Raw genomic sequence first — 26,991 nt, forward strand, 5'->3', positions numbered from 1 at the left:
TTATTTATTGGTATGGCACATAACCTAGCATCAGTTCAGTTCAGTCGCTCAGTTGTGTCCGATTCTTTGCAACCCCATGAATCACAGCACGTCAGGCCTCCCTGTCTGTCAACAACTCCTGGAGTTCACTCAGACTCACATCCATCGAGTCAGTGATGCCATCCAGCCATCTCATCCTCTCTCATCCCCTTCTCCTCCTGCCCCCAATCCCTCCCAGCATCAGAGTCTTTCCCAATGAGTCAACTCTTCTCATGAGGTGGCCAAAGTACTGGAGTTTCAGCTTTAGCATCATTCCTTCCAAAGAAATCCCAGGGTTGATCTCCTTCAGAATGGACTGGTTGGATCTCCTTGCAGTCCAAGGGACTCTCAAGAGTCTTCTCCAGTACCACAGTTCAAAAGCATCAATTCTTTGGCGCTCAGCTTTCTTCACAGTCCAACTCTCGCATCCATACATGACCATAGGGAAAACCATAGCCTTGACTAGACGGACCTTTGTTGGCAAAGTAATGTCTCTGCTTTTCAATATGTTATAGTATAAAGTAATAGTATATATAATTAACTGTATTATACTACAGGGCTTCCCTGGTAGTTCAGCTGGTAAAAAAAAATCTGGCTGCAATGCAAGAGACCCCAGTTTGATTCCTAGGTTGGGAAGATTCTCTGGAGAAGGGATAGACTACCCACTCCAGTATTCTTGGGCTTTCCTGTGGCCCAGCTGGTAAAAAATCTGCCTGCAATGTGAGAGACCTGGGTCCAATCCCTGGGTTGGGAAGATCCCCTGGAGATGGGAAAGGCTACCCATACCAGTATTTTGACCTGGAGAATTCCACGGACCGTATAGTCCATGGGGTATTACATTACATATATATATACTATAAATAATATATACAGTATTTTCTAGTATCAAAGGGAAGTTAAAGTGTTAGTCTCTCAGACTCTTTGTGATCCCATGGACTGTTATCTGCTGGGCTCCCTTGTCAATGGGATTGTCCAGGCAAGAATACAAGAGGGGTTGCCATTCCCTGCTCCGAGGATCTTCCTGACCCAGGATTGAACTCAGGTCTCCTGCATTGCAGGCAGATACTTTGCCACCTGAGCTACCAGGGAAGCCCGGCTAGTATCCATTGTATGTAATAATATATTATATAGTACACTTAGGATTATCTGTAATATGAGAGGAGAGGGGACGTGAGGTGCGGGACTGTGCCACACCGCCCCAGTGACCTCTGGCGGCCCCACCCTGTCCTGGGCCTGTAGCTCACCCATGTTCCCTCCTGCAGCTCCAGAGAGCAACCGGGAGGGTTGCTGGTACAACGTGACCGTTGTGGTGAAGATGGACTTCAAGGAGCTCCAGCAGGTGGACCCATGGCTCCTGGATCACATGAGGCTTTTGCACTCCATGGTAGGTGGGGGGAGGAAGGGACTCCACGGGGGACCCTAAGTGACAGCCTTTGAACCAAACGTGAGGTCTTCCTTAAAAATGGTTTGAAAGAGGTATGATTTTCATGCAACAAAATGTACTCTTGCAAGCATGCAGTTTGGCGCGTTTTGAGGTACCCAGTATACAAGCCCTGTACCCTCATGGCGTGGAGCAGGGAACCCTGCCTCTCTCCAGGGTCTGTTGCTTAAACACAAGGGTGCTGGGTGCAGCCGACCCAGGTCCTGGAGCTGTGCCCTTGAGTACCTCCCTTAGGGATCCCAAGTTCTGGCTCCCAATTGAGGGAGTATCTCAGAAGTTTGGAAGGTGCTGGATGGGGCCTCTAGGTAGGGCTCCACCATCCACGATTGGGACTGGACGGGTCTTTGCTGTGGGGCTGCCTGTCCCATAGGATTTTGCAGCAGGCCTGGCTCTAAGCACAAAACATGCACAGCTGTGACAACCAAAACTGTCTCCAGGCGTAGCCACAGGTCCCCTGAGGGGTGACACTGGTCCCCTGGGGAGCCCCAGCCTAGACACAGTTCCAACTTTCTGGCGCCTCAGCAACGCCTCCAACCAGCAGGATATCTTCACCAGCTGGATGTCCCCCACGCCCCCCACCCAGGTCCTAGGAACCCAGCTGGCAGGGGCAGGCACTGCTTGTCACCCACTGTGAGGAGACTGCCCTATATGGTGGTCTAACCTCAGGCGACTGACCCACACAATCCCCCACATGCTCTGAAGGGCCCTGTGCCTGGTGAGATGCTCGGACATTGCCTCTTGAAATGCTTGATGATTCCTGAACAAGGGGTGCACGTTTTCCTTGTGCACTGGGCTCCACATGGTGTGGCTGGTCCCGCCTGAGCATCAGGCCCCGCAGATCTGTCTCATACGCCATGACATCAGACGCAGAGTTGGCTGAGGTGAGCCCAGTTTACAGAGGGCACACTCCCTCCCCTTGCTCTGGGCTGTGCAGTAACTGGTTTGAGAGGTATTCTCAGTCATCACCTTGACCCAGAAGTGTCCTTAACTGGAAGTGCCCCCACTGGAAGAGATTTCTGTCTCTCCTTAGCTTGTTGCAGAGTTTGGGATGCACAGTAGGCCAGTAGGAACATGGCCAGTCTGCAGCCAGATTGCCTGGATTCAAATCCCAGCACTGTCACTCATCAGCTGTGTGACCTTGGGCAAGTTACTTAACCTCTCTGTGCCTTAGAGTCTGTTAAACAGAAATAATCATAATCCTACCTGAGACAGTGGCTGTGAGGCTGAGACAGTCCATGTAAAGAGCTTACGATGATGCTAATCTGGGTAGGTTCTGAGCTACTGCGGTTGCTGGGTTTTGTATGTCACTCTCTCCTGTCACCCTTTATCTCTTCGTATGTGCAGGCTTTGTTCCTCCCTGCTGGAGGAGCCTGTCCACACGGGCTCCTGACTGTAGCAAATGTTAGGCACTTTGACTAAGGGGTTTGCAAGAGGCCAGTGTTGGCTTTCTGCTCTGCCGACCAATGTGAAGGGTTTCAAGCCTGCTGAGGAGGGTACAGGCTTTGATGCCCCTGCCCCAAACACCTTCTGGTTCCCTAGGGAGACTCGGGAGCTTCTTGGCAAAGCCCACTTCAGTGAGGCTTTCCTGGTGGTCATGCTGCTTTGCCTGGCTTCCCAAGGCAAGTAGTACCTTGAGATGTCAAGATACTAGACTGGAGCAAAAGGAAGTCAAGTGGAATAAGAAAAGGGATCATTAAACGTCAGAAAATATCAGACGTGACTTGACACCTAATTCCAGACCTGATTCTCTGCTGTCAGCTGCAAGGGGTGGGGGGGTCCCTTTTCGGGGCTGCCGTGGCAGAGCGCACAGGCAGGGGTGCGTGTCAGACCTCTCCTTGGCTTCTCCCTGTGTCTTCACACCATTCCCTCCTGCCAGTGTCTATCTGTGTCCAAATTCCTTGGTGGAAGGACACTAGTCACATTGGAGCAAGGCCCACCCTAATGAGTTCATCTTAATAATTACGTCTGCATCAGCCTTGTCTCCAAATGAGGTCACCTTCTGAGGTGCTAGGACTCCAATGTGGGGATTGTTTTTTGGTCGGGGGGGACACGATTCAGCCCCAAAGTATTTATAATCTGGTTTGCAGGACTTTTATTGGAATGAAGGCAGAAGTAAAAATATTGTAGAGAATTCTCTTTTTTGCACAGGAGAATAGTGTGTGTGTGCGTGTACCGTGTACGTGTATAGCTTATAACCCTGGTTTCACAGGTCACCAGTGCTCTGCAGCCACTGGACACCACTGTCCACCACCTGCACTCGGCTGGGGGGGACACCTCGACCACAGTGTCCTGGCTGCTGCTGGGCCTGCCAAGGCCGATGCCCGTGGCCCGCGTCTCGGCAGTGCTGGATGGCATGGTGAAGCGCATCTATGAAGTGATCGATGTCCAAGTGCAAGGTGGGGCTCCCCTCGGTGGTCCCCTTGAGTCAGGGGCCGCAGGACTGCTGGGAGAATCATCCAGTTGGGGGGGTAGGGCAGACTCATCTCTGGCTCACCCCAGCTCAAAGTTTAAACTCTAGATGCCGAAGCCAAGACTTTGAGAACTGATTCTGTACCAGCATCGCCTTCCTCTCCCCTCGCCCCACCTTGTCCACCTCTCATGACGGGTTTCTCCTTCCATCCAGATAGAACTGGACCCTGAGTCCCAGAATACCCCTCAAGTAATCCACTTCCTCTGTTCTTGGGGTCCCAGATTGCCCTCTAGTCTCTTTCCTACCCTTGCCAAGGACATCCTTGTATCTAGAAGGCTCTTTTTTAAGATTTCTTTTGGACATGCTGCATGGCGTGTGGGATCTTAGTTCCCTGACCAGGAATTGAACCTGAGTCCCCTGCATTAGAAAGCAGATTCATAACCACTGGCAAGTCTGCCATCAGGCAAGTCCCCAAAGAGTCTTGAACCAGAATTTACACAGAGCTGAATTTGGTGAAGTACATCAATGTGTTTCTGGAAAAAATTACCTGGTGTGTGTGTGTGTGTGTGTGCGTGTGTGTGTGTGTGTGTCTATGTCAGGGGTCAGCAAACTTTCTGAAAAAGGTCAGATAGTAAATTTTTTTTTGGCTGTGGGTCTCATGAGCTGTTTCAGCTGCTTAGCTTTGCCACGTGGCATGAAAGCAGCTGTGGACAGTCCATGAGCAGATGGGTGGACTTCAATAGAAGGTTCTTTTGAGCTACAGGAGGCAGCTGAAGATTGCTGTGCTCCTGAGAGGGTGGCCACTCTTGTGAAACAGCTCATTCCAGGACGCTGAAGGTCACACACCAAGAGGCCAGAGTCTGCAGCCTGGGGAAAGCTCTTTTGCTCCTGTTGTTGTTTAGTCACTAAGTCGTGTCTGGCTCTTTGAGGGCCCATGGACTATAGCCCACCAGACTCCTCCATCCATGGGATTTCCCAGGCAAGAATCCTGGACTGGCTTGCCACTTCCGTCTCCAGGGGGTCTTTCCGACCCAGGGATGGAACCCACATCTCCTGCATTGGCAGGTGAATTCTTTACCACTGAGCCACCTGGGAAGCCTGGGGAAAGCTCTAATGATGGCATTTAATTATCTTCAAATTCCACAAATGTTCTTGAAAACCAGACTGAGCAGTGCCTGTAAGCCAAGCACTTGTCTTGTCTGTTCTGCCAGGTTTCCACGGGGGGACCCTGAGAACTCCCCGTAGGTGAACAAGGAGGGATTGTGTCTTGATCACTTGCATCTCATGGGGGAGGGCATCGGAGAGCATCCATTATGGGTACAGCTTGAATTGGGTGGTTTGGGAGAAGAAGGGGTGAGGATGTGGGGCTTGTTCTAGCTTGGATGCTGTCCCAAAGCAGAGGCAATTCTGTGATTGGGATCTCAACAAATCTTACCCACAGGAAGGGGCAGCCAGCATGAAGATGTGCGAGGGTTGGTGAAGAATGAATAGCCCATCACTGTGGCCAAGAGAGGGGGTTGGTATTTAGTGGACAATGCTGGTCTTTTTCCGTGTGGCTTAGATAAATGGTCTTGCCTTGGGTCACTCTGTCCTGGTCATGGAGAAGCCTGGTTGCCTGTTCTGAGCTGTGCTCCCACCAGATAGGGGAGGACCAGGCCCCTTCTGCACAGCAGGGGCTGCTCTGCCCTCTTTCCCCGTCCACACACTGCTGTCCACAGGGCTGATGCTTGGGGAGGATGCCCGGACCCCATGAAATCAGACTCAACACAGCCCCAGGGTGATTCGCTCAGGCCACAACCATGCACTGAGCTGTGGGCTGGCTGCTCCGGTGGAGGAGGCTATGGCCAATGAGGCCTCTGGGGCAGGGCGTCAAGAGGGCCCCTAAGACCGCAGACTCATGCACTTCCTCAGCTCGTGTGACATACGTCTCGAGGTTGACGGGGATGGCTCCGATGAGCGTCCTCACCTGTTCTCCTTCTCTGTAGATGTGAATGAATGTTCCTATGGTGAACTCAACACCTGCTCAGAGAGGGAACTCTGCCTGAACGTGGAGGGCTCGCACCAGTGTGTGGGTTACCTGAAGTCCCCCGGCTCGTCTCCCCCGGGGCTGGACGGCATGTGTGCAGGTGAGCGACTGGGCTTTCTGGGTGGGGAAGAAGGGCTTTAAGGAATCTTCCAGGCCAGACGGTCCTCTGACCGCAAGACCCTCTCTTCTGCAAAGAGGGAAAGACTGGCTTACAGAAGAGAAGGCTCACTTAGTTCTTTTGAGCGTTCTCGACCTCATAGCTGGATATTCTTTTCTTTTTAATTGTAGTGATTTACCACGTTGTGTTAGTTTCAGGTGTATAGCAAAGTGATTCAGTTATATATGTGTGTGTGTGTGTATTTATATGATTTTTCAGATTTTTTGCCTTATAGGTATTACAAAATAATGAGTAGAGTTCCCTGTGAAAAGAGTGGGCTATTCTTATCCTCTCTGAGTTAACAAATATTTGTTTATGTGCCATTCACCATGCTGCTGCTGCTGCTAAGTCACTTCAGTCGTGTCTGACTCTGTGTGAGCCCATAGACGGCAGCCCACCAGGCTCCCTTGTCCCTGGGATTCTCCAGGCAAGAACGCTGGAGTGGGTTGCCATTTCCTTCTCCACTGTGTGCAAGTGAAAAGTGAAAGTGAAGTCGCTCAGTTGTGTCTGACTCTTTGCGACCCCATGAACTGCAGCCCACCAGGCTTCTCTGTCCATGGGGTTTTCCAGGCAAGAGTACTGGAGTGAGGTGCCATTGCCTTCTTCAATTCACCATGCTAGATGCTGGTAAACATTTATGAATATGGTGGGACAGATACATGAACAGGTCATAATCTTTGCTTTCGGGGAACTCAGTAGAGAACATGCCAGAAACTCGACTGGCTGGTATGTAAACAGGATGCCAGTATAATTTATTGTTTAAACTGGGACTCTTTAAGAGTGAAGGCGGCATGATTACTACTGACACTGGGTCCCCAGGAGTAACCTGGACTCTCCATGGGTTGGTGTGGGCAACTCCACACCAGTTTCAGTTCAGTTCAGTCACTCAGTCGTGTCCGACTCTTTGTGGCCCCATGAATTGCAGCATGCCAGGCCTCCCTTTTCATCATCATCTCCCGGAGTTCACTCAGACTCACATCCACTGAGTCCGTGATGCCATCCAGCCATCTCATCCTCTCTCGTCCCCTTCTCCTCCTGCCCCCAATCCTTCCCAGCATCAGAATCTTTTCCAATGAGTCAACTCTTCACATGAGGTGGCCAAAGTACTGGAGTTTCAGCTTTAGCAGCATTCCTTCCAAAGTAATCCCAGGGCTGATCTCCTTCAGAATGGACTGGTTGGATCTCCTTGCAGTCCAAGGGACTCTCAAGAGTCTTCTCCAACACCACAGTTCAAAAGCATCCATTCTTCGGCGCTCAGCCTTCTTCACAGTCCAACTCTCACATCCATACATGACCACAGGAAAAACCATAGCCTTGACTAGACGGACCTTAGTCGGCAAAGTGATGTCTCTGCTTTTGAATACGTTATCTAGGTTGGTCATAAGTTTTCTTCCAAGGAGTAAGCGTCTTTTAATTTCATGGCTGCAGTCACCATCTGCAGTGATTCTGAGCCCCAAAATATAAAGTCTGACACTGTTTCCACTGTCTCCCCATCTATTTCCCATGAAGTGATGGGACCGGATGCCATGATCTTCGTTTTCTGAATGTTGAGCTTTAGGCCAACTCTTTCACTCTCCTCTTTCATTTTAATCAAGAGGCTTTTTAGCTCCTCTTCACTTTCTGCCATAAGGGTGGTGTCATCTGCATATCTGAGGCTATTGATATTTCTCCTGGCAATCTTGATTCCAGCTTGTGTTTCTTCCAGTCTAGCGTTTCTCATGATGTACTCTGCATATAAGTTAAATAAGCAGGGTGACAATATACAGCCTTGACGTACTCCTTTTCCTATTTGGAACCAGTCTGTTGTTCCATGTCCAGTTCTAACTGTTGCTTCCTGACCTGCATACAGATTTCTCAAGAGGCAGGTCAGGTGGTCTGGTATTCCCATCTCTTGAAGAATTTTCCACAGTTGATTGTGATCCACACAGTCAAAGGCTTTGGCATAGTCAATAAAGCAGAAATAGATGTTTTTCTGGAACTCTCTTGCTTTTTCCATGATCCAGTGGATGTTGGCAATTTGATCTCTGGTTCCTCTGCCTTTTCTAAAACCAGCTTGAACATCAGGAAGTTCATGGTTCACGTATTGCTGAAGCCTGGCTTGGAGAATTTTGAGGATTACTTTACTAGCATGTGAGATGAGTGCAGTTGTGTGGTAGTTTCAACATTCTTTGGCATTGCCTTTCTTTGGAATTGAAATGAAAACTGACCTTTTCCAGTCCTGTGGCCACTGCTGAGTTTTCCAAATTTGCTGGCATATTGAATGCAGCACTTTCACAGCATCATCTTTCAGGATTTGAAACAACTCATTGGAATTCCATCACCTCCCCTAGCTTTGTTCGTAGTGATGCTTTCTAAGGCCCACTTGACTTCACTTTCCAGGATGTCTGGCTCTAGATTAGTGACCACATCATCATGACTATCTGGGTCGTGAAGATCTGTTTTGTACAGTTCTTCCGTGTATTCTTGCCACCTCTTAATATCTTCTGCTTCTGTTAAGTCCATACCATTTCTGTCCTTTATCGAGCCCATCTTTGCATGAAATGTTCCCTTGGTATCTCTAATTTTTTTGAGAGATCTCTAGTCTTTCCCAATCTGTTGTTTTCCTCTATTTCTTTGCATTGATTGCTGAAGAAGGCTTTCTTATCTCTTCTAGCTATTCTTTGGAACTCTGAATTTAGATGCCTATATCTTTCCTTTTCTCCTTTGCTTTTTGCCTCTCTTCTCTTCACAGCTATTTGTAAGGCCTCCCCAGACAGCCATTTGTTTTTTTGCATTTCTTTTCCATGGGGATGGTCTTGATCCCTGTCTCCTGCACAGTGTCATGAACTTCATTCCATAGTTCATCAGGCACTTTTTCTATCAGATCTGGGCCCTTAAATCTATTTCTCACTTCCACTGTATAATCATGTGGGATTTGATTTAGGTCATACCTGAATGGTCTAGCGGTTTTCCCTACTTTCTTCAATTTGAGTCTGAATTTGGTAATAAGGAGTTCATGATCTGAGGCATAGTCAGCTCCTGGTCTTGTTTTTGCTGACTGTATAGAGCTTCTCCATCTTTGGCTGCAAAGAATATAATCAGTCTGATTTCAGTGTTGACCATCTGGTGATGTCCATGTGTAGAGTCTTCTCTTGTGTTGTTGGAAGAGGGTGTTTGCTATGACCAGTGCATTTTCTTGGCAAAACTCTATTAGTCTTTGCCCTGCTTCATTCCGCATTCCAAGGCCAAATTTTCCTGTTACTCTAGGTTTTTCTTGACTTCCTGCTTTTGCATTCCAGTCCCCTGTAATGAAAAGGACATCTTTTTTGGGTGTTAGTTCTAAAAGGTCTTGTAGGTCTTCATAAAAAGAAGTACTTGGATGCAATCTCAAAAATCTCAAAAATGACAGAATGATCTCTGTTCGTCTCCAAGGCAAACCATTCAATATCACAGTTATCCAAGTCTATGCCCCAACCAGTAATGCTGAAGAAGCTGAAGTTGAACGGTTTTATGAAGACCTACAAGACCTTTTAGAGCTAACACACCAGTTTAAACTGATTAAAAAAGCAGTTGAAAGCAACCAACTGGACGGCAAACGGAAGTGCCGAGTGCTGGTGGACACACCTGAAAGGAAGTCCTACTGTGTGTGGGGTCTGGCCAGGGGGCCATCTCTTGTGGAAGCCAGGTGTGAACAAGCTGCTGGTGTATGTGACTGGCCCCTGTAAGAAATCACTGTATTTCGCAAAGAGCTGAGTCTAGGTGGTGAAAGCCAGCAAGGAGAGACGGAGTCAAGGAATATTTTAGAGACTGAAGCTTTGGCACTTACTGATTAATGAAATGTAGAAGAGGAAAAGAGGAACAAGACAGCGTGTCCTGGTGTAACCGCGAATAGACGGCAAATGAACTAGGAAGGCTGGGGTTATTATAATCATGTTTGACAGTTTAAACTGAAATGGAGATGAAAGCAGGTGGAGATGCCAGGTGCTGACTGTGTTGGGTCATTGGGGCTGGAGCTCATAGCAGGGCCTGGGATGTAGTAAACCTGGGTCGTCCATGTGCAAGTGGCATTTGAACTCTGGGCTGGTTGGGAGAAGGGAAGGAACCCTGTATTTAAACATCTTCCCACGTGGCGCAGTGGTAAGGCACCTGCCTGCTAATACAGGAGACATAGGTTTGATCGATGAGTTGGGAAGATCCCCTGGAGGAGGAAATGGCAACCCACTCTAGTATTCTTGCCTGGAGAATCCCAGGGACAGAGAGCCTGGTGAGCTACAGTCCCTGGGGTCACAAAAAGTCAGATGCTGAGTGACTAAACGACACCAGGAGGAGGGGCTTGCAGAAGTGAAGTGAGGTGGAAAGAAAAGCAGGAAAGATGATGCCCAGAAGTCAAGAATGGGTGATGCTTTACAGACATTTACCAAGAAGGGGCTCAGAGAGATCGAGCAGAATTTGGAGGAGATATGGGCTTCCAGTTCAGCTCAGTCACTCAGTCGCGTCTGACTCTTTGAGCTTCCAGGAGGGTCTTATTTAAAGATGATGATGCCAAAACATATCTGCGTGCAGTGGAGGAGACACACTGATTCTCACAGCTTCAACTGGTGGGTTGGAGATGAACAGGTAGAGGGTTCAGCTGGCACCGACAGGGCGCTGAGGGTCAGGGGCACATCCATTCACTTACCGGATACATTGTAAAGAGCACCTATTGTATGCCAGTCACTGACTGCTCTAGCTGGGTTCCTCAGAGTCCGAGATTCCCTGGTTCCCTTGGAACTCATATTTCAGCGGGGAAGATGAAAAAGATGTGGACAGATATGATACAAATTATGGTGCGACAGTTCTGCTATGGAGGAAAATGACGTAGGGAAGAGATGGGCAGGTGCGCTGTCTCAGGTGGAGGGGCTGGGGCTGCCCCTGGGGTGGGCTGAGCTTTGTGAGTGTGAGGGGGTCCTGAGACCGACAAGAGACAAGGAGGAGGTGGTGGGCTGAGCCATGATCCCCAAATGACCGCTCCCTAGCCCAGTACCTGTGAGTAGGACATCTCACACCATGGGGCGGGGGGCGGGCTCTGCACGTGGGATTAGGCTGAGAACCTTGACACGGAGGTGACCTGGATAATCTGGGTGGGTCCAATGTCATCAGAGACTCCTCAGGACAGAGAGGCTGAGGGTCAGAGCCAGAGAGAGCAGATATGATGAGGGAGGCAGAGAGGGGAGAGGAGCCACCTCGCTGGCCTCGGAGGCGGGACGGGACCACCAGCCTCAGCGTGTGTGGCCCTCCAGGGACTAGGGCAGAAAGAGATGGTTCTCGCTGGAGCCTCCGGAAGAATTGCAGCCACACCTCGATGTTAGACTTCCGACCTCCAGAGCTGTGAGAGCACATTCCTCTTGTCTTCAGCCTCTGAATGAAAGTTCTTAACGGCATGGGCTTTACTTTCACCACCAGACGCATCCACAACCTGGCATCGTTTCCACTTTGGTGTACCCCTTCTCTCTTTCTGGGGCCATTTCTCCATTCTTCCCCAGTGGCATATTGGACACCTACCAGCCTGGGGGCTCATCTTCTGATGTCATACCTTTTTGCCTCTACATACTGTTTATGGGGTCTCAAGGCAAGAATGCTGGAGTGGTTTGCCATTCCCTTCTCCACGTTTTGTCAAACTCTCCACCCTGACCCGTCTGTCTTGGGTGGCCCTACATGGCTTGGCTCATAGTTTCACTGAGCTACACAAGGCTGCGATCCATGTGGTCATTTTGGTTAGTTTTCTGGATTGTGGTTTTGATTCTGGAGACTGTGGGATTGTCGTTCTTGTTTGCTCTATCTGCCCTCTGATGGATGAGGATAAGAGGCTTGTGCACGCTTCCTAATGGGAGAGACTGGCTGTGGGGGAAAACTGGGTCCTGCTCTGGTGGGCAAAGCCATTCTCAGTAAATCTTTGATTTTCCGCTAATGAGTGGGGCTGCGCTCCCTCCCTGTTAGTTGTTTGGTTGCCCTGAGGCAACTCAGTCCTGGGGTCTACAAACTCTATGATCGGGCTAATGGTGACTTCCACGAGGGCTTACGCAAACACACATCTCCCAGGGCTGCTGCTGGCAGTGCCCCGTCAGCAGGTCACTGCTGACTCACGCGTCCACAGGAGACCCTCAAAGAGCCAGATAAAACTTCGCGACTGGACAACAACAAAGTGAAAGTGTTAGTCCCTCAGTCGTGTCTGGCTCTACACCCCCATGGACTATGTAGCCCGCCAGGCAAGAGTACTGGAGTGGTTTGCCATTTCCTTCTCTGGGGGATCTTCCCAACCCAGGAGTCAAACCTGGGTTTCCTGCATTGCAGGCAGATTCTTTATTGTCTGAGTCACCAGGGAAACCCAAAGTGTGTGGTAATTCTTCCCAGCAGCCACAGGAAACTAATGCAAGGAATCAGGGCCCAGCAGCACGGACTTCAAGAACAAGGAGGCCGGTGGGGGTGGAGCCAGGCAGGAGGGTTGGGGACAGGAGGCAGAGCCAGGTAGGGCCCACATGGTGTAGAACGGCAAGACCTCGAGAAATTGTAACATTTTACTCTAGAAAATTGTAGACAAGTATATACACAGAGAGAAGAGTATAACAGATAATCTGATGATACTCGGAGGACCCTGGTTTCATATCCCCTCGTCCATCCACCCCCTCCTCCCCCACCCCCATTATGCTGAAGTCTCCTTCCTCAAACCACTTCACCTGTTACTACATCAGAATGAATTCCTAGGAGAGAAGAATGAGATTTTTAAAACACTTAAAAGAAACAAAGCAATAATTCCTTAATATCACTGAACAGTGTGTTGAAATTTCTAGTGGTCTCACCTAGTGATCTCATTTTCATCATTTTTCAGTTTGAGTTACAATTTAACTCAGGTCTACCCATTAGTAGGCTTCAAGTTTGATCCCTGATTGGGGAGATTCTCCTAGAAGAGGAAATGGCAACCCACTCCCGTATTCTTGCCTGAAAAATTCCACAACAGAGGAGCCTGGCGGGCTAGAGTCCATCCCCACAAAACAGTTGGACCCAACTGAGCACGCAAGCATCCATGCTCATCCATTAGTAATGGGGTCTCTTATGGCATTTTTTAAACTAGAAGTTTCCCCCTCCATCTCTGTTTCCTCGTAGTTGCTGGAGGATCCTGCTCCCTTAGCCCGGCAGAGTTTCCCGCTGACTGGGGTCTGCCAGTTTGCATCCCTGGGGCTCCCCATCACCATGACCCCTGCTGGAATTTCTGTAAACTGCAGCTGGTTCTGGGGCAGGCCTTTTTGGTGGTGCCCAGGCCTGCTTTGTATCAGGTGAAGTTAATGAGTGCTTACAAGTGCATTGAATATATAGGGTGGCAGAGCAAACCTGCTCTACCGAGACACAACTGTCAAAATCATACAACCCCGACTGGGTGACAGAGCTGTCCCTTCCCACCTGTTGGATTCAGAACGGGCTGCACTCAGCAGCTTGTGGGCCCTGCCCCTCACTCTGAAGCCCTCACCAACAGCTCTGGAGTGGTTTAAGGACACCCCAAGCGCCCTCGCTCTTCAGGGGATGGGGTACGTATGCTGCACCCTGTTCCAGACTTTCCTGAAGGGTCCCACTCTGCTCGCTGCCTGAATGACATACACCTCACTTGCTTCCTCCTGTGACCACATTATGCCCCAATGTCCCCAACAAACCGCAGGCTGTGGCATCCCTGTCTCCGGGCCAGCTCCCCAGAGAACTCACACTAAGTAGCAATGCAAACCCATCTTCACTCATTTATCAAACCTTGACACCTGGCTGTGGGGGCGAGGAGCACGGGGGCCACTAAGACGGGCCACATGGTCCTGCGATGTGAGACCTCCTGGGATGTGTGTGCGCACCAACGTCACAACGAAAGGAAATGTGAGGTTTTAGACAGAGGTCAGTGAAGATAAGGATTTTTTTTCTCACCTGAATTTTGGACCTGAGTGCTACCGAACCAAACTTGGGTCCATTTGCTCCTGTGTAACAAAGCCAGTCTACTGATGCCAGTCATGGTGAAGGTCATGAGCCTGCTGGGCAGGGGACTGTGAAGGCTGAATCCCATCGGTCATCAGAGTCATGCAGGGGCCTGTGGATAAGCCCCAGATACCGAGGATGGAGGAGCAGAGCCCCATGTGAAGAACCAGCTCACGGCCCCCGCCCTGCACCTTGGGAGTGAGCAAGGGAAACTGTTCCTTGTTCTTGCCCCACCCCACCCCCACCCCCACTGCAGCAGGGGCCCCTATAGAGCCTCGCCTGAATTTCTACTATTAAAGAGGCCAAGAACCCTGGTCAGTAGCAGGGGGACAGAAGAGGATGCTGTTGGGTAGGTCTGATGGCCTTAGTATCTCCTCTCAAGCAGTTCAGCAGGAATGCGGGTACACCTGATTCAATCTGGCCTCCAGAACTTCCTCTTATCATTCTGGGATCTGACCTATTACGTTAATAACATGCTAACAGCAGTGGAAGGTTAAGTCACCCCTAGTCTTAGCATCCCAGCAAATTACTTTTATTTTCCCCTGTTTCCTTCCAGTTTTTTTTTTTTTCACCTTATTTAAATTCTGCTACATATGCGATTTTATATCTGGCTTCTTTACTTCCCATTATGTCGTGTAAAGATTTCTGAGAAGCAACCTGGTCTCTGTGATTACGATTTTCAATGGTTGAGTAACAGTGGTATGCTACAGCAGTGATACAATGCGCTTAGCTATTTCCCTCAGGGGCGGCTTTTAGGTCACCTCCAACATTCTGCTCTGAAGACTAGAACGTTCTTGCTAATGTTGTGAAGTGGTTATGGAGAGTATTGTTACAATTGAGTTTGAATTAATAATTTAATCCACATGATCTTTCCCTTTGAAGGGAGGGGTTGGCTATTCCTAAAGTCTCTGGGTTTTTTTAAACTTTTTATTTTATATTGGAGAATCTGGTGGCTCAGACTATAAAGAATCTGTCTGCAATGCAGGAGAGCTGGGTTTAATCCTTGGGTCAGGAAGATCCCTTGGAGAAGGGAATGGCTACCGACTCCAGTATTTTTGCCTGGAAAATTCCATGGACAGAGGAACCCGACAGGCTGCAGTCCATGGGATCACAAAGAGCTGGATACCACTGAGCAACTTTCATACTCATAGCTGATTAACAATGTTGCAGTAGTGGACAGTGAAGGGACTCAGCCATGCATATACATGTATCCATTCTTTCCCAAACTTCCCTCCCATCCAGGCTGCGTCATAATATAGAGCAGGGTTCCATGTCCTATACAGTAGGTCCTTGTTGGTTATTCGTTTTAAACAAAGCAGTATACTCGTGACCATCCCAAACTCCCTAACTTCCTTACCCCACCTTCTTACCCACCTGACAACTCTAAATAAGTTCTTTCTCTAAGTATATGAGTCTGTTTCTGTTTGCTAAGTTCAGTTCAGTTCAGTCACTCAGTCGTGTCCGACTCTGCGACCCCATGAACTGCAGTACGCCAGGCCTCCCTGTCCACCACAAACTCCCGGAGTTCACCCAAACTCATGTCCATTGAGTTGGTGATGCCATCCAACCATCTCATCCTCTGTTGTCCCCTTCTCCTGCCTTCAATCTTCCCAACATCAGGGTCTTTTCAAATGAGTCAGCTCTTCACATTAGGTGGCCAAAGTATTGGAGTTTCAGCTTCAACATCAGTCCTTCCAATGAATACCTAGTACTGATTTCCTTGAGGATGGACTGGTTGGATCTCCTTGCAGTCCAAGGGACTCTCAAGAGTCTTCTCCAGCACCATAGTTCAAAAGCATCAATTCTTTGATGCTCAGCTTTCTTTATAGTCCAACTCTCACATCCATACATGACTACCGGAAAAACCATAACCTTGACTAGACGGACCTTTGTTGGCAAAATAATGTCTCTGCTTTTTAATATGCTGTCTAGGTTGGTCGTTGCTGTCTAGGTTGGTCATAACTTTCCTTCCAAGGAGAAAGCATCTTTTAATTTCATCACCATCTGTTTTGTAAATAAGTTCATTGGTATCCTCTCTTTTTGGATTCCACATACAAGGAATGTCACACAACACTTCTTTCTCTAGGTCCATCCATGTTTCTGCAAACAGCATTATTTCATTTCTTAATGACGGAGTAATATTCTGGTGTGTGTGTGTGTGTGTGTGTGTGTGTGTGTGTGTGTATACAGACCACATTGTCTTTTTCTCTTTTAAAAAAGCACCTGCCAGCTCCACTTCTGCAACAAAACACTCCTCTCTTGTGCCCTGGGGCTTTGTCTGGTTAGAACCTGCGCCTCTTCTGTGCACAAATGCACCCACGAGCTTTTCACGGAACCCCTACAGACCATCCCAGATCACCTGGACTGGCCCCAATGAGCATGAAGAGTGCTCAGTGGCTTCAGTCGTGTCCGACTCTTCGTGGCCCTATAGACTGCAGCTCACCAGGCTGCTCTGTCCATGGGATTCTCCAGGCAAGAATACTGGAGTGGAAGCCATGCTCTCCTCCAGGGGATCTTTCCAGCCAGGGGTTGTATCCGAGTCTCTTATGTCTCCTGCATTGGCAGGAGATTCTTTAAATCCTGAAGGAAATCAACCCTGAGTATTTATTGGAAAGACTGAAGCTGAAGCTCCAACATTTTGGCCACCTGATGTGAAGAGGTGACTGACGGGAAAAGACCCTGATGCTGGGAAAGATTGAAGGCAAAAGGAGAAGGGGGTGACAGAGGATGAGATGGTTAGAAAGCTTCACTGACTCAATGGACATGATTTTGAGCAAACTCTGGAAGATGGTGAAGGACAGGGAGGCCTGGTGTGCTGTAGTCCATGGGGGTCACAGGGTCAGACACGGCTGAGAGACTCAACAACAACAAGTGCCACCTGGGGATGACCCATGAACATAGAAGGTTGGAATAGTCATCTGCTCAGGCATCTGCAAAAACATCAGGCTCCATTTACAGAGAGAAATACTGCCAAACTGCTATGCTGCTGCATTGTAAGTTTCCCTCAAGATAAAGGGCCACCTGACAGCTGAACATAAATAAACAGAGAAAGCGCACCGCCCCAGATTCACGTCCAACAGGGCAGGAAAGACATAGCTAGTGTCTCCAGATCAGAAATTTAGAGTGAATTCCAATTGTATATGGCTAAGGGAAACAGCACATGTTTTAAATTTAGAAGCTAATATAATAAATGAGCTATCTGCTGGAAGGAGTTAGAGGTACAAATCCATGGAAAATACAGCACAAATCTCAGATGCTTTTCTTGTGAAATTAGTCACCCAATTAATGACACACGGGGCAGCTGGATTCTTGCACAAAACAAAAACTGTAAGAGATATTGCCCAGTTTGCACTTAATGTTCCAGGAACGTGTTCTGCATTTAGGATGGATGGAACTGGATTCAAGGGTCATCCTAACTCCCTTCAACATGGTCCTTTCCCAGCTGGGGCCTGATGATGGTGTGCCTCTTGGTAAATAACTGTTCTGGGTCTGCTGCTTGAGGAAGGCAGGCTGCCAAAGACAGCCACTCAAGTTCACAAGCCTGATCTGCAACCAGGTTTTTGACAATTGAAGGCTCAACACCTTGGCTCTAGTCCTCAGTGTTTACAAGGTTCAGGGGTCCAACTGAGAGGTTCCAGGAGTTAGAGAGGAGCAAAGCCTGACACGGGAGATGTGGGAGAGGCCATGGCGTGGGCATCAACCTTTCTGCCCCTCCAGACATGGGTCAGGGCTGCCTGGAAAAAACAAGGGCTGAGACCTGTGGACACAGAGAATCTAACGTGCTTCACTGAGATCAACGTCAAGTCTTGAATTCAGGTTCACAGCTGTAGCCTGAGGAGGGCCACAGGGCAGGGGTACCCGGGGATCACTCACAGTCGAGAATCGGCTGATTTATTTTCTGGGACCACATTTTAAAAGGAGAGGTCATTGCCGAGACGGGGGCAGGGACAGAAAGTGTCCTGGCCGATGAACTGAAATCCAAGTCAGAGGGAAGGTGGCAGGGTCAGAAACGACAGATTATTTCCAGCTTACAGTATCTCAAGGTCTGTCCTACAGAAGAGGGAGGGAGTAGCCTTAGCGTGTCAGAAGTTGGCTGGTTTTGCAGCAGCATGGAGAACTTTCCAACCAGCTGTGCTGTCTCGCCAACAGCTGCCTTGAGAACTACTTAGACTGGGGCGGTGGATTCATTTTCTGGGGCTGCTATCATGAAGCGCCACAAACCTAGGGGTTTAAAGCAACAGAGATTCGTTCTTCCACAGTTCTGAAGGGCAGAAACCTGTCATCCTTGTCCCTGGGTCCAGGTCGAGGTGCTGGCAGGGCAGGTCTACTTCGGAGGCTCTAGGGACACCCTTGCTTTGTACGTCCCTCTTTCCGGGGGAGCGTGAAGTCCTTGGCTTGTGGCCACATCACTCCCACCTCCGAGGCTGACACAGCATCTTCAGTTCCTCTGCTCCTTCTTCACGTGCTCTCCTCTGTGTGTGCGCCCACTCTCCTGTCTTGTGATTGCACCGAGGGCCCACCCAGATAATCCAGGGCCATCTCTTCTCAAGACCCTTAACTTCATCACCCCTGAAAAGACTCCTTTTCCGAATAAGGTCACATTTGCATGTTCTAGGGATCTGGAGCTGCTGTCTTTGGAGGTCAGTCTGTTCCTGGTGATGGGATCGTTTAGGAGTACAGCACAGGGCAGGGGGCAGCTTTGTCATTATTTATTAGGTAGCTTTGCCACTTACTTTCTCCTTGATCTTTCTAGGCCTCAGTTTTGTCCTCTGTAAAATGGGATCATAGTAGTACCTGGTATTGTTGGCAAGGCTGTGCGGTATGACACGTCCTGTGCAACAGCACTCAGCCACTGGCATCTCTAAGTGTGTTGCTGATAGCGTGGCCAGCAGTGTGATGGAGGGGGTGCTCCCAAACTCAGCGTCCCCTCTGCTGATACGATGCCAGCCACACTGGCTTGCACATCCCACGCATGTGTCTGGTATTGCTGTGGACATTAACTCATCTTTATTTCCGTCACTGCCTGGAGGCACAGTAGGTACTCAAGAAACATCAAACCATATGAAATTGCCACTGCAGTTGGTCAAACACAGCGGAATCTGGACAGTGGCAAATGTCTCCATTGGAGAAAGCTATACCTCACCATCTGGGAGATGGTGAGGGACAGGGTTCTTGCCTGGAGAATCCCAGCGATGCGGGAGCCTCGTGGGCTGCCGTCTATGGGGTTGCACAGAGTTGGACATGACTGAGCAACTTAGTAGCAGCCGCAACAGAGGGACAGAGAGGCCTGGCATGCTGCAGTCCATGGGGCCACAGAGTTGGACATGCCTGGGTGACTGAGCAACAACAAAACAAATGAGGTAGGATGGTCTGCAGGGGGGATTTATGTCTGTGGATGAGAGGGCCATGTACCCACAGCATCTTCACTGCGGGAACCATGGATAGACAGCAGCTTCTGAGGGTTGACAGTCATCGAAATGGCCATTGATGGCTCCTTAGCCCAGTGACCCAGGGACCCATGGTATCTTAATTTAAACAGTGAAGATGGGAATTTCTCTGGTGGTCCAGTGCTTAAGACTTTGCACTTTCTGCAGGGGTCATGAATTCAATCCCTGGGTCAATCTCTAAGACTCCGAAGGCTACACAGCAAGGCCAGAAAAAAAAAAAAATTCTTAAAAAAAAACCCCACCAGTGAATGTGTCTCCAGCCAGCCTGATACTGTCAGCCCCTGGGAGTTCTCTCCAAGAACTAGGGGCCACTTTCCGTTTTAATTTCCCTCAGCCCTGGAGACACTGTCTGTAGCACGTGCTTGTAAAGGGCCACACACAAGCCCTTAACATAGATTTGTTGGCAGTTCCATGTCCAGTGATGCCTGAATGACAGCCAGGAAGTGGGGTCGGAGCCTGATGAGGGCTGGCTGCTGCCGCCCAGGCCTCGCGTCTCATTCTCAGCCCCACTGTCCTGTTTGGTGGGTGTTGAGTTGCCACCTGTGGGACTGAAAACGCATTTGGTGTCGTGTGGTGTGACCGCGTGAATCAGATCATGCAGCGCTTTTACAGCTTTTTAGGAAAGTTGTAGCTTTTCCTTACTTTTTCAGTGAGACACGTTCCCAGGGACAGACCTAAAAGCTCTTTGGTTGTTAGACCTGCAGCAGGTGACCATCTTGATTCAGGGTCCCAGTGGGTGGGGACGTGGGAATGAGACCTGCGGTCTCAGGGTCTGAGCTGTTGGCCAGTCTTCAGCTGAAACAAAAGATGGTGTTGTAAAGAATGAAAACTGTTTGTTTGACAAAGGCACAGAAAAACACTGGATGATTCAGTGAAAGGACTGATGTGTACAGGCTCCCTCCTCCTGCAAGGAGAGGTCTCAGGAAGCTGCAGGAATTTAGATGGAGGGAAGCTGGGCTCACATGTCTCTCCAGCATCCACTAGTTTATACCCTCTGCTTTGATGAGACTTGCAAGGGCTTCTGATGGGAAGCACAGTCACTGCGCACTGCCATTTCTAAAGGGCAGCTCAGGGAGGACACACAGGGCCGAGCTGCAGGGCAAGGGAGGGACTCCGATCCGATTCTGAGCCTCTTGGCAGCCAGGGCAAAAAGGGAGATGGTTGACTTGTGCCAGTGATACTTTTTACTAAAAGGAAGCATACACCTTTGTCTGAAAAGACATTTTTTCATAATATTTGAAAACATATATCCTATGAATCCTTATAAGAAGGGCTTTGGAAACAATGCATATTTTAATTCTTTATTCTCTAGTATGGTTTTACAAAAGTTTTTTTTAAATTGCCTTCTTGCTTGGTTCTTATTGAACTCGAATTCTACTGTAAAAGTGATGGTGCCTAGATGTTCAGCCACCCTACTTTTCGTATAATTCATGTTGCCCAGTTGCTTGCTGTAAAGCCAGAATTTTTCTCGCACAAAAGGGATTTAATTCCATGTGAGCATTAAAATATATTTTGGTTGTTATATTCAAGTGTTGCTCTTTAAAACATGAATTTCGATATGAGAACACAGAGCACCTCAGCCTGACTCTGTCTGGTCTTGCTTCCCTACCGGGCCATTGTTTTGGGGATGAATTAGCCAAGCAGAAGTCCAAAGGTAAGTGATGAAGTGTTTGTGAATCAGAAGAGCGGGGCCCTTTGATTTTGTGTTGAGATAAACGTAGCACAGAAACCTCACACCGTGTGTTAACCTGCTCAGGCCGCCATGACACGCTTCACGAACTGGGAGCTTAAACAGCAGTCAGGCTTTTCTGGTGGCTCAGTGATAAAGAATCCGCCTGCCAATGCAGGAGACGCAGGAGACGTGGGTTCAGTCTCCGTGTGGGAAGATCTCCTGGAGGAGGGCATGGCGACCCACTCCAGTATTCTTGCCTGGAGAATCCCATGGACAGACGAGCCATGGTTACAATCCATGGGATCACAAAGAGTCAGACACAACTGAATGAATGAACAACCACAATGAACAGCAGACATTTACCTTCTCTGTCTGGAGGCTGTAAGTCCAAGATCAAGGTGCGGGCAGGCCGGTGCCTTTTGAGGCCTCTTGGCATACAGATAGCTGTCTTCTCCCTGCATCCTCACAGGGCCAGCTCTCTGCATGTCTGTGTCCTGGTTGCCTCTTCCTATAAGGACACCAGTCACAGTGGGTTAGGATCTAGCCTAATGACCTCACTTTAACTTAATAACTTCTTAAAGACTCTGCCTTCAAATATAGACACATCTTGAGGCATTTCGAGTTAGGACCCCAACACATGAATTTTAGGGGAACACAATTCTGTCCATCACACACCATAATGTGTTTTGACCGCAGCTAAAAAAACAGCTTGGTTATTTCCATGGCTTGGTTATTGTACATAATGCTGCAATGAACATGGGGATGCGGGTGTCTCTCTGAACTAGTGATTTAGTTTCCTTGAGATCAATATCCAGGAATGGAATTACTGGATTGTATGGCAATGGCAGCCCACTCCAGTATTCTTGCCTGGAAAATCCCATGGATGGAGGAGCCTGGTAGGCTGCAGTCCGTGGGGCTGCCAAGAGTCGGACACGACTGAGCGACTTCACTTTCACTTTTCACTTTCATGCATTGGAGAGGGAAATGGCAACCCACTCCAGTGTTCTTGCCTGGAGAATCCCAGGGACGGGGGAGCCTGGTGGGCTGCTGTCTATGGGGTCACACAGAGTCGGACACGACTGAAGCGACTTAGCAGCAGCATGGTAGTTCTAGTTTTCTTTTCTGGAGGATACTCCAGGCTGTTTTCCATGGTGGCTGCACCAGTTTATATTCCCACCAGCAGTGCATGGGGGTTCTCATTTTTCTTTTTTTTTTTCACATTTTAAAATCACTTTATTGAGGTGTGATTGGCATATAAAAAGTTGCATGTATTTAACGCACATGACTTGATGAGTTTGAAGATAAGTATACACTCTTGAAACCATCAGAGGTTTCCCATTTTTCCATATCCTCGCCAATATTTATTATCTCCTACCCTTTTAATAATAGCCATTCTAACACTTATGAATTGCTACCTCAGGATGGTTTTCATTTCCATTTCCTGATGATTGGTGACACTGAGCATCTTTTCTTGTACCTGTTGACCATCTGTACTTCTTCTTTGGAAAAATGTCTATTCAGACCTTCCGTCCATTTATAAATTGGAGTATTATTTTTTCTTGCTATTGAGTTGCATGATTTTATATATATTTCGGATTTTAGCCCCTGATCATTGAATAATTTGCAGATGTCTTCCCCCAGACTGTAGGTTACCTTTTCTTTTTGTGGCTGGTTTCCTTTGCCGGGGAGCAGCTTCTCAGTTTGATGTTGGTTCACTTGTTGACTTTCGCTGCTTTTGCTTCCCTCTGATGTTTTCTGCATCTTTCTTGTTCTACCCTTTTGTAGATTACCCTCCCATCAGAGACCTCGTGATCTTCAATGTCACCAGCAGCAGCTTTCAAGTGTCCTGGAGCTTAAACTCCACCCAGAACCACACTTTCTGGGTGCAGGTTTACCAGGGCGAAGAGTTGTTCAGGAGTGCCAGCACCTCTGGAACGAGTCTGGAGGTGGCCGGGCTGCAGGCTGGAGTGAGGTATGGGGTGAAGACCGGCTACCAGGCATGCAGGGCCCACATCACTGCCATGGTTGCTGCCAGGACCGGTAAGGCCACATCCAAATCCTCATCCCCTGGGAGTGTCTCAGTCTAGTCCAGTTCTGTTGGCCCTAGTGATTCAAATCATTGTGCTTCCCGTGAGCAGAGCAGGGACGGTCACTGGCCAGACCCCACCCCTCCTGGGAGGGGGACAGTGGGCGCGCTCCGTGTCCTGGAGCAGTGCTACGGCACGCCTTGACTGCACAGGCTCCCTCGCTCCCCAGCACCTCATCCTGACTGAGGGCTCTCCTGACACTGCGGGTGAGGAGGGCTCTATGGAGACCTCATCTTTCTGGGGTTTGAGGGATGCATGAAGCGGTCAGATAGAGCGAGGTCCCAAGTGACCTAGAGCTGAAGAGACATTCCCCCCCACAAACACAACATACTCATGAATTGGGGATTCCAGTCTCCATGTGACTCTGGCTGGTGGCTGACACTGGCCACCTCCCCTCTGCCTGCTCTCAGTGGAGCTGGGTTCTAGAGACTTCTGTCAGATTTGGCCCCCGGGGTGGGGAGTTCCCTCCTAGGCTGGCCCCTGGCAACAGGACAAGGAAGTGTGCATGGGGACAGTGGGCTCTGAGATGTTCTGGGGACCAGAGAAGAGGGGAGCCCCAGCCTAGGGGTTCTGAGCAGACAAACCGCATAAATCCCTGCATGAAAGACCCTATGAGGAAAGGGTGGGGGGAGGGATATACTGGGAGCTTGGGATCAACATGTACACACTACTATATTTAAAATGGATAACCAATAAGGACCTTCTGCAGAGCATAGGGAACTCTGCTCAATATTAGGTAACAACCTAAATGCCGCAATAATTTGAGAAAGAATAGATACATGTATACGCATAACTGAACCACTTTGCTCTGTACCTGAAACTAACATAACATTGTTAATCAACTTTACTGCAATATAAAACTTTTTTTAAAAAGGTAAAAAGAAAAAGAGCCTCTGGGGGTCAGTTTCACGCACAGGGATAATGCCCATGACTGAACGAGTGAGGTACGAAAGGAGCAGCGTTACACCCTTTATGAACCAATTCAAGGCTGCCCCACGCGAAATCGTCAAAGCACACAGCACAGGTCCCTACCCAGAGGGCCCCTGGAGCCCTAGCCATGCAAAAAATGTGAGCCCTTGACTTTGTACAAGCCTCCAATTTCCAAACTGGTGCCGTCTTCTCTTCTTGTTTTATTTTCAAATTGTTCCATGAAGAAAATGGGGGGGCACTCGCTTCCCTTTGAGGAGACAAGGATGGGCGGGGCTCATCCCTGTGGGTCATCCTGGGGGTGGCCCAGCCCTTCTGAGTCCCTGCTGGCTTCTGTCTTCCACCCTCTGCCCTCTACCTGCCCCCAGCTTGCCTCAGACATGACCATGTATGGAGCCAACACTCCAGTGCAAATTCATTTCTGCTAGGACCTGTAGTAGGAACACGTAACTACCCCCCACTCCTACTGACTCTGTGCCCCCTACCCTCTCTTCCAATGCAGGATAGATAATTTGGAAGATTCCAGAAGACTCCTGATTATCAGCTTATTCATTCCCCAGCTGATTCTCTTTCCTTCTCTATATTGCAAAAATGCCTTCTATTTGCAGAGCCTTTTTTTTTTTTTAAAAAAGAAGCTTGATTGGCTTTAGAGGTCTTATCTAATTAATTTGACACTGATACAAGCCTGCAATGTTGGAGGCAGTGGAGATTATTGTAGCAATGGAAACCCAGGGCCTCATGGTGAATCCGGGTTCCCCAAGCACTGGGGGATACTGACTACTCGGGAGGCTCTGTGATGTGGGCAGGGCTGGGGCTCGGGAATCCTGGGCCTCAAGGTTCATTTGTTTCCCTTGCTGAGGTGGGAGAAGGTTCAGAAGAGCCTTGGTCTAGAAATGGGCACTATTTAACCTTGGGGACATTTCTGGGGCTGTGTGTGTGCAGCGGTGATAAATTCTGCCCTTGCTGGCTGGTGTAGAGAGAGCCAGGGTGGGAAAGAAGTGTGAGTGGCCTGTAGGTCATTAGAGCTGCTGCAGCATCTGCTGTGGGTGTGGGCTTCATTTTTGATCATGAAAGAGACGTACGTAAACTCCCACATCCCACCTTGATGCTTCCAGCTTCGCTTATGTCCACAGGAAAGGAAACTTTCCTTGTAGGGTGACCAACCCTATCATATTGCCCTGGAGTGGGCCCTGGAGAGGTGGGAATTTTATTATGGGAAAGCCAGAAACTCCTGGGCAAATCAGGATGAACTGGTCACCTGAGAGGGTGGGACATGCACTTGTGATCCAGGCCAAGGAAAGCAGCGGCCACACCTTGTGAAGAATTGCTGGAGGGAGGTGTCTTCATAGCCTATGTGGCTGGTTGACCAGTTCCCGCTGCTATGGACTATGTGACATTTATACCTCATTCCCCTGCTCTGGCTCTAAAGGCGTGTGCTTGCGTCTGAGTTTCCATTATGCCAGTGTAGACGGATCATATTCCTTGTGTTGGTTTCTCCTAGTGTGGCCACCAACCTGAGACTCATGCCTCAATCTGTTTTCTAAAGCCTCCCCCTCCAAAGAGTAAGGGACATTGGAAAATGTTAACAGAAAAGCTCACGGATTCCAGCTAACTCACATTATTGTCTGTCTCAGATGCCCGAGTGTTTGAAGTCACGGTCAGGATCCTAAACCGCAGCGTGACAGAGGGGCTGCTGGACCACGGGAGCCCTGAGTTCCAGGACTTCTCCCAGCAACTGATGCATGAGGTAAAGCCTGGGAGAGGGGCTTCCGAGGGTCTGAGCCAGAAACCCAATGGGAGGTCAGTGCGGGTGTGGGACAGGCACCAGTCACCAGGGCTGGGGAGAGGGCAGTCTCAAATCCCATGGTAATCACTCAAAATACCCTTTTTATGGATAACTTACCTAGATTTGGGGCCAAAGCATCTTGGATTCAAATGGGCTGGACCACTTGATGGCTTAGCTGGGTTTTCTGTTGAACTTTCCATCTGGGGTTCTGGGGCTACTGCCCTCCTGCTTAGGGGCAGCTTCACTGAAGAAGTATTTACCAGGGATCACAGCATCCGTCCCTCCTGGGGTTGAGGGGAGTCACCAGCACAAGGCCTGGGAGAACAGGGCCAGTAGCAACTACCATCTATCCTCATAAGCTGAGTAGGAGAAAAGAACAAAATGCTGAACTGTCAGAAACTATGAAAGGTCTAGGATTTCGCCCTGCCTGCAAGCTAGTAAGTTAGACTATAGGATGGACGCTGGCAGAGGACACGAGATGCCTGGATCAGAGATAAGGACTTCATTGCTCACGGCAGAGCAGGCAGCATGAGCATCAGATGGGTGCCAGGTCCCCTGCTGGCCCCCAAGTCCCGAGCGGGTGACACAGAGGGAACCCGGTTCCCTCTGCATGTGGTTGACGCACACGCAGGACCTCTGACCGCTGCTGACGATCCCCATGCAAACCTGCCTGAACCTTGCAGAAAGAGACCTTATCTTATTTTTTTAAAAATATTTGTTGCTATTGCTCAGTTGCTGAGTCGTGTCCAGCTCTTTGCAACCCCATAAACTGCAGCAGGCCAAGCTTCCCTGTCTTTCATCATCTCCCACAGTTTGTTCAGACTCATGTCTATTCAGTCAATGATGCCATCCAACCACCTCATCCTCTGTCACTCCCTTCTCCTCCTGCTCTCAATCTTTCCCATCATCAGGGTCTTTTCCAATGAATAGGCTTGCCGCATCAGATGGCCAAAGTATTGGAGCTTCAGCTTCAGAATCAGTCCTTCCAATGAATATATCTGCTTTTATTTTTATGTCTACTTTGCTGTGACATGTGGCTTGTAGTTCCCTGATCA

At 49.1% G+C, this 26,991-nt stretch overlaps 1 protein-coding gene across 1 annotated transcript in view; it reads left to right on the forward strand.

The window, feature by feature from the left end:
- Positions 1-26,991, forward strand: part of UMODL1 (uromodulin like 1) — an 81,763-nt gene that overhangs the window by 13,437 nt on the left and 41,335 nt on the right. The window contains exons 4-9 of the mRNA XM_018050635.1: positions 1,281-1,402; positions 3,669-3,855; positions 5,855-5,987; positions 18,012-18,019; positions 22,922-23,176; positions 25,785-25,897. Coding sequence (XP_017906124.1) covers positions 1,281-1,402; positions 3,669-3,855; positions 5,855-5,987; positions 18,012-18,019; positions 22,922-23,176; positions 25,785-25,897 — 818 coding nt within the window. The remainder of the gene's footprint in view (positions 1-1,280; positions 1,403-3,668; positions 3,856-5,854; positions 5,988-18,011; positions 18,020-22,921; positions 23,177-25,784; positions 25,898-26,991) is intronic.

The sequence above is a fragment of the Capra hircus genome, chromosome 1, assembly GCF_001704415.2.
Source record: "Capra hircus breed San Clemente chromosome 1, ASM170441v1, whole genome shotgun sequence".
Classification (NCBI taxonomy): domain Eukaryota; kingdom Metazoa; phylum Chordata; class Mammalia; order Artiodactyla; family Bovidae; genus Capra; species Capra hircus.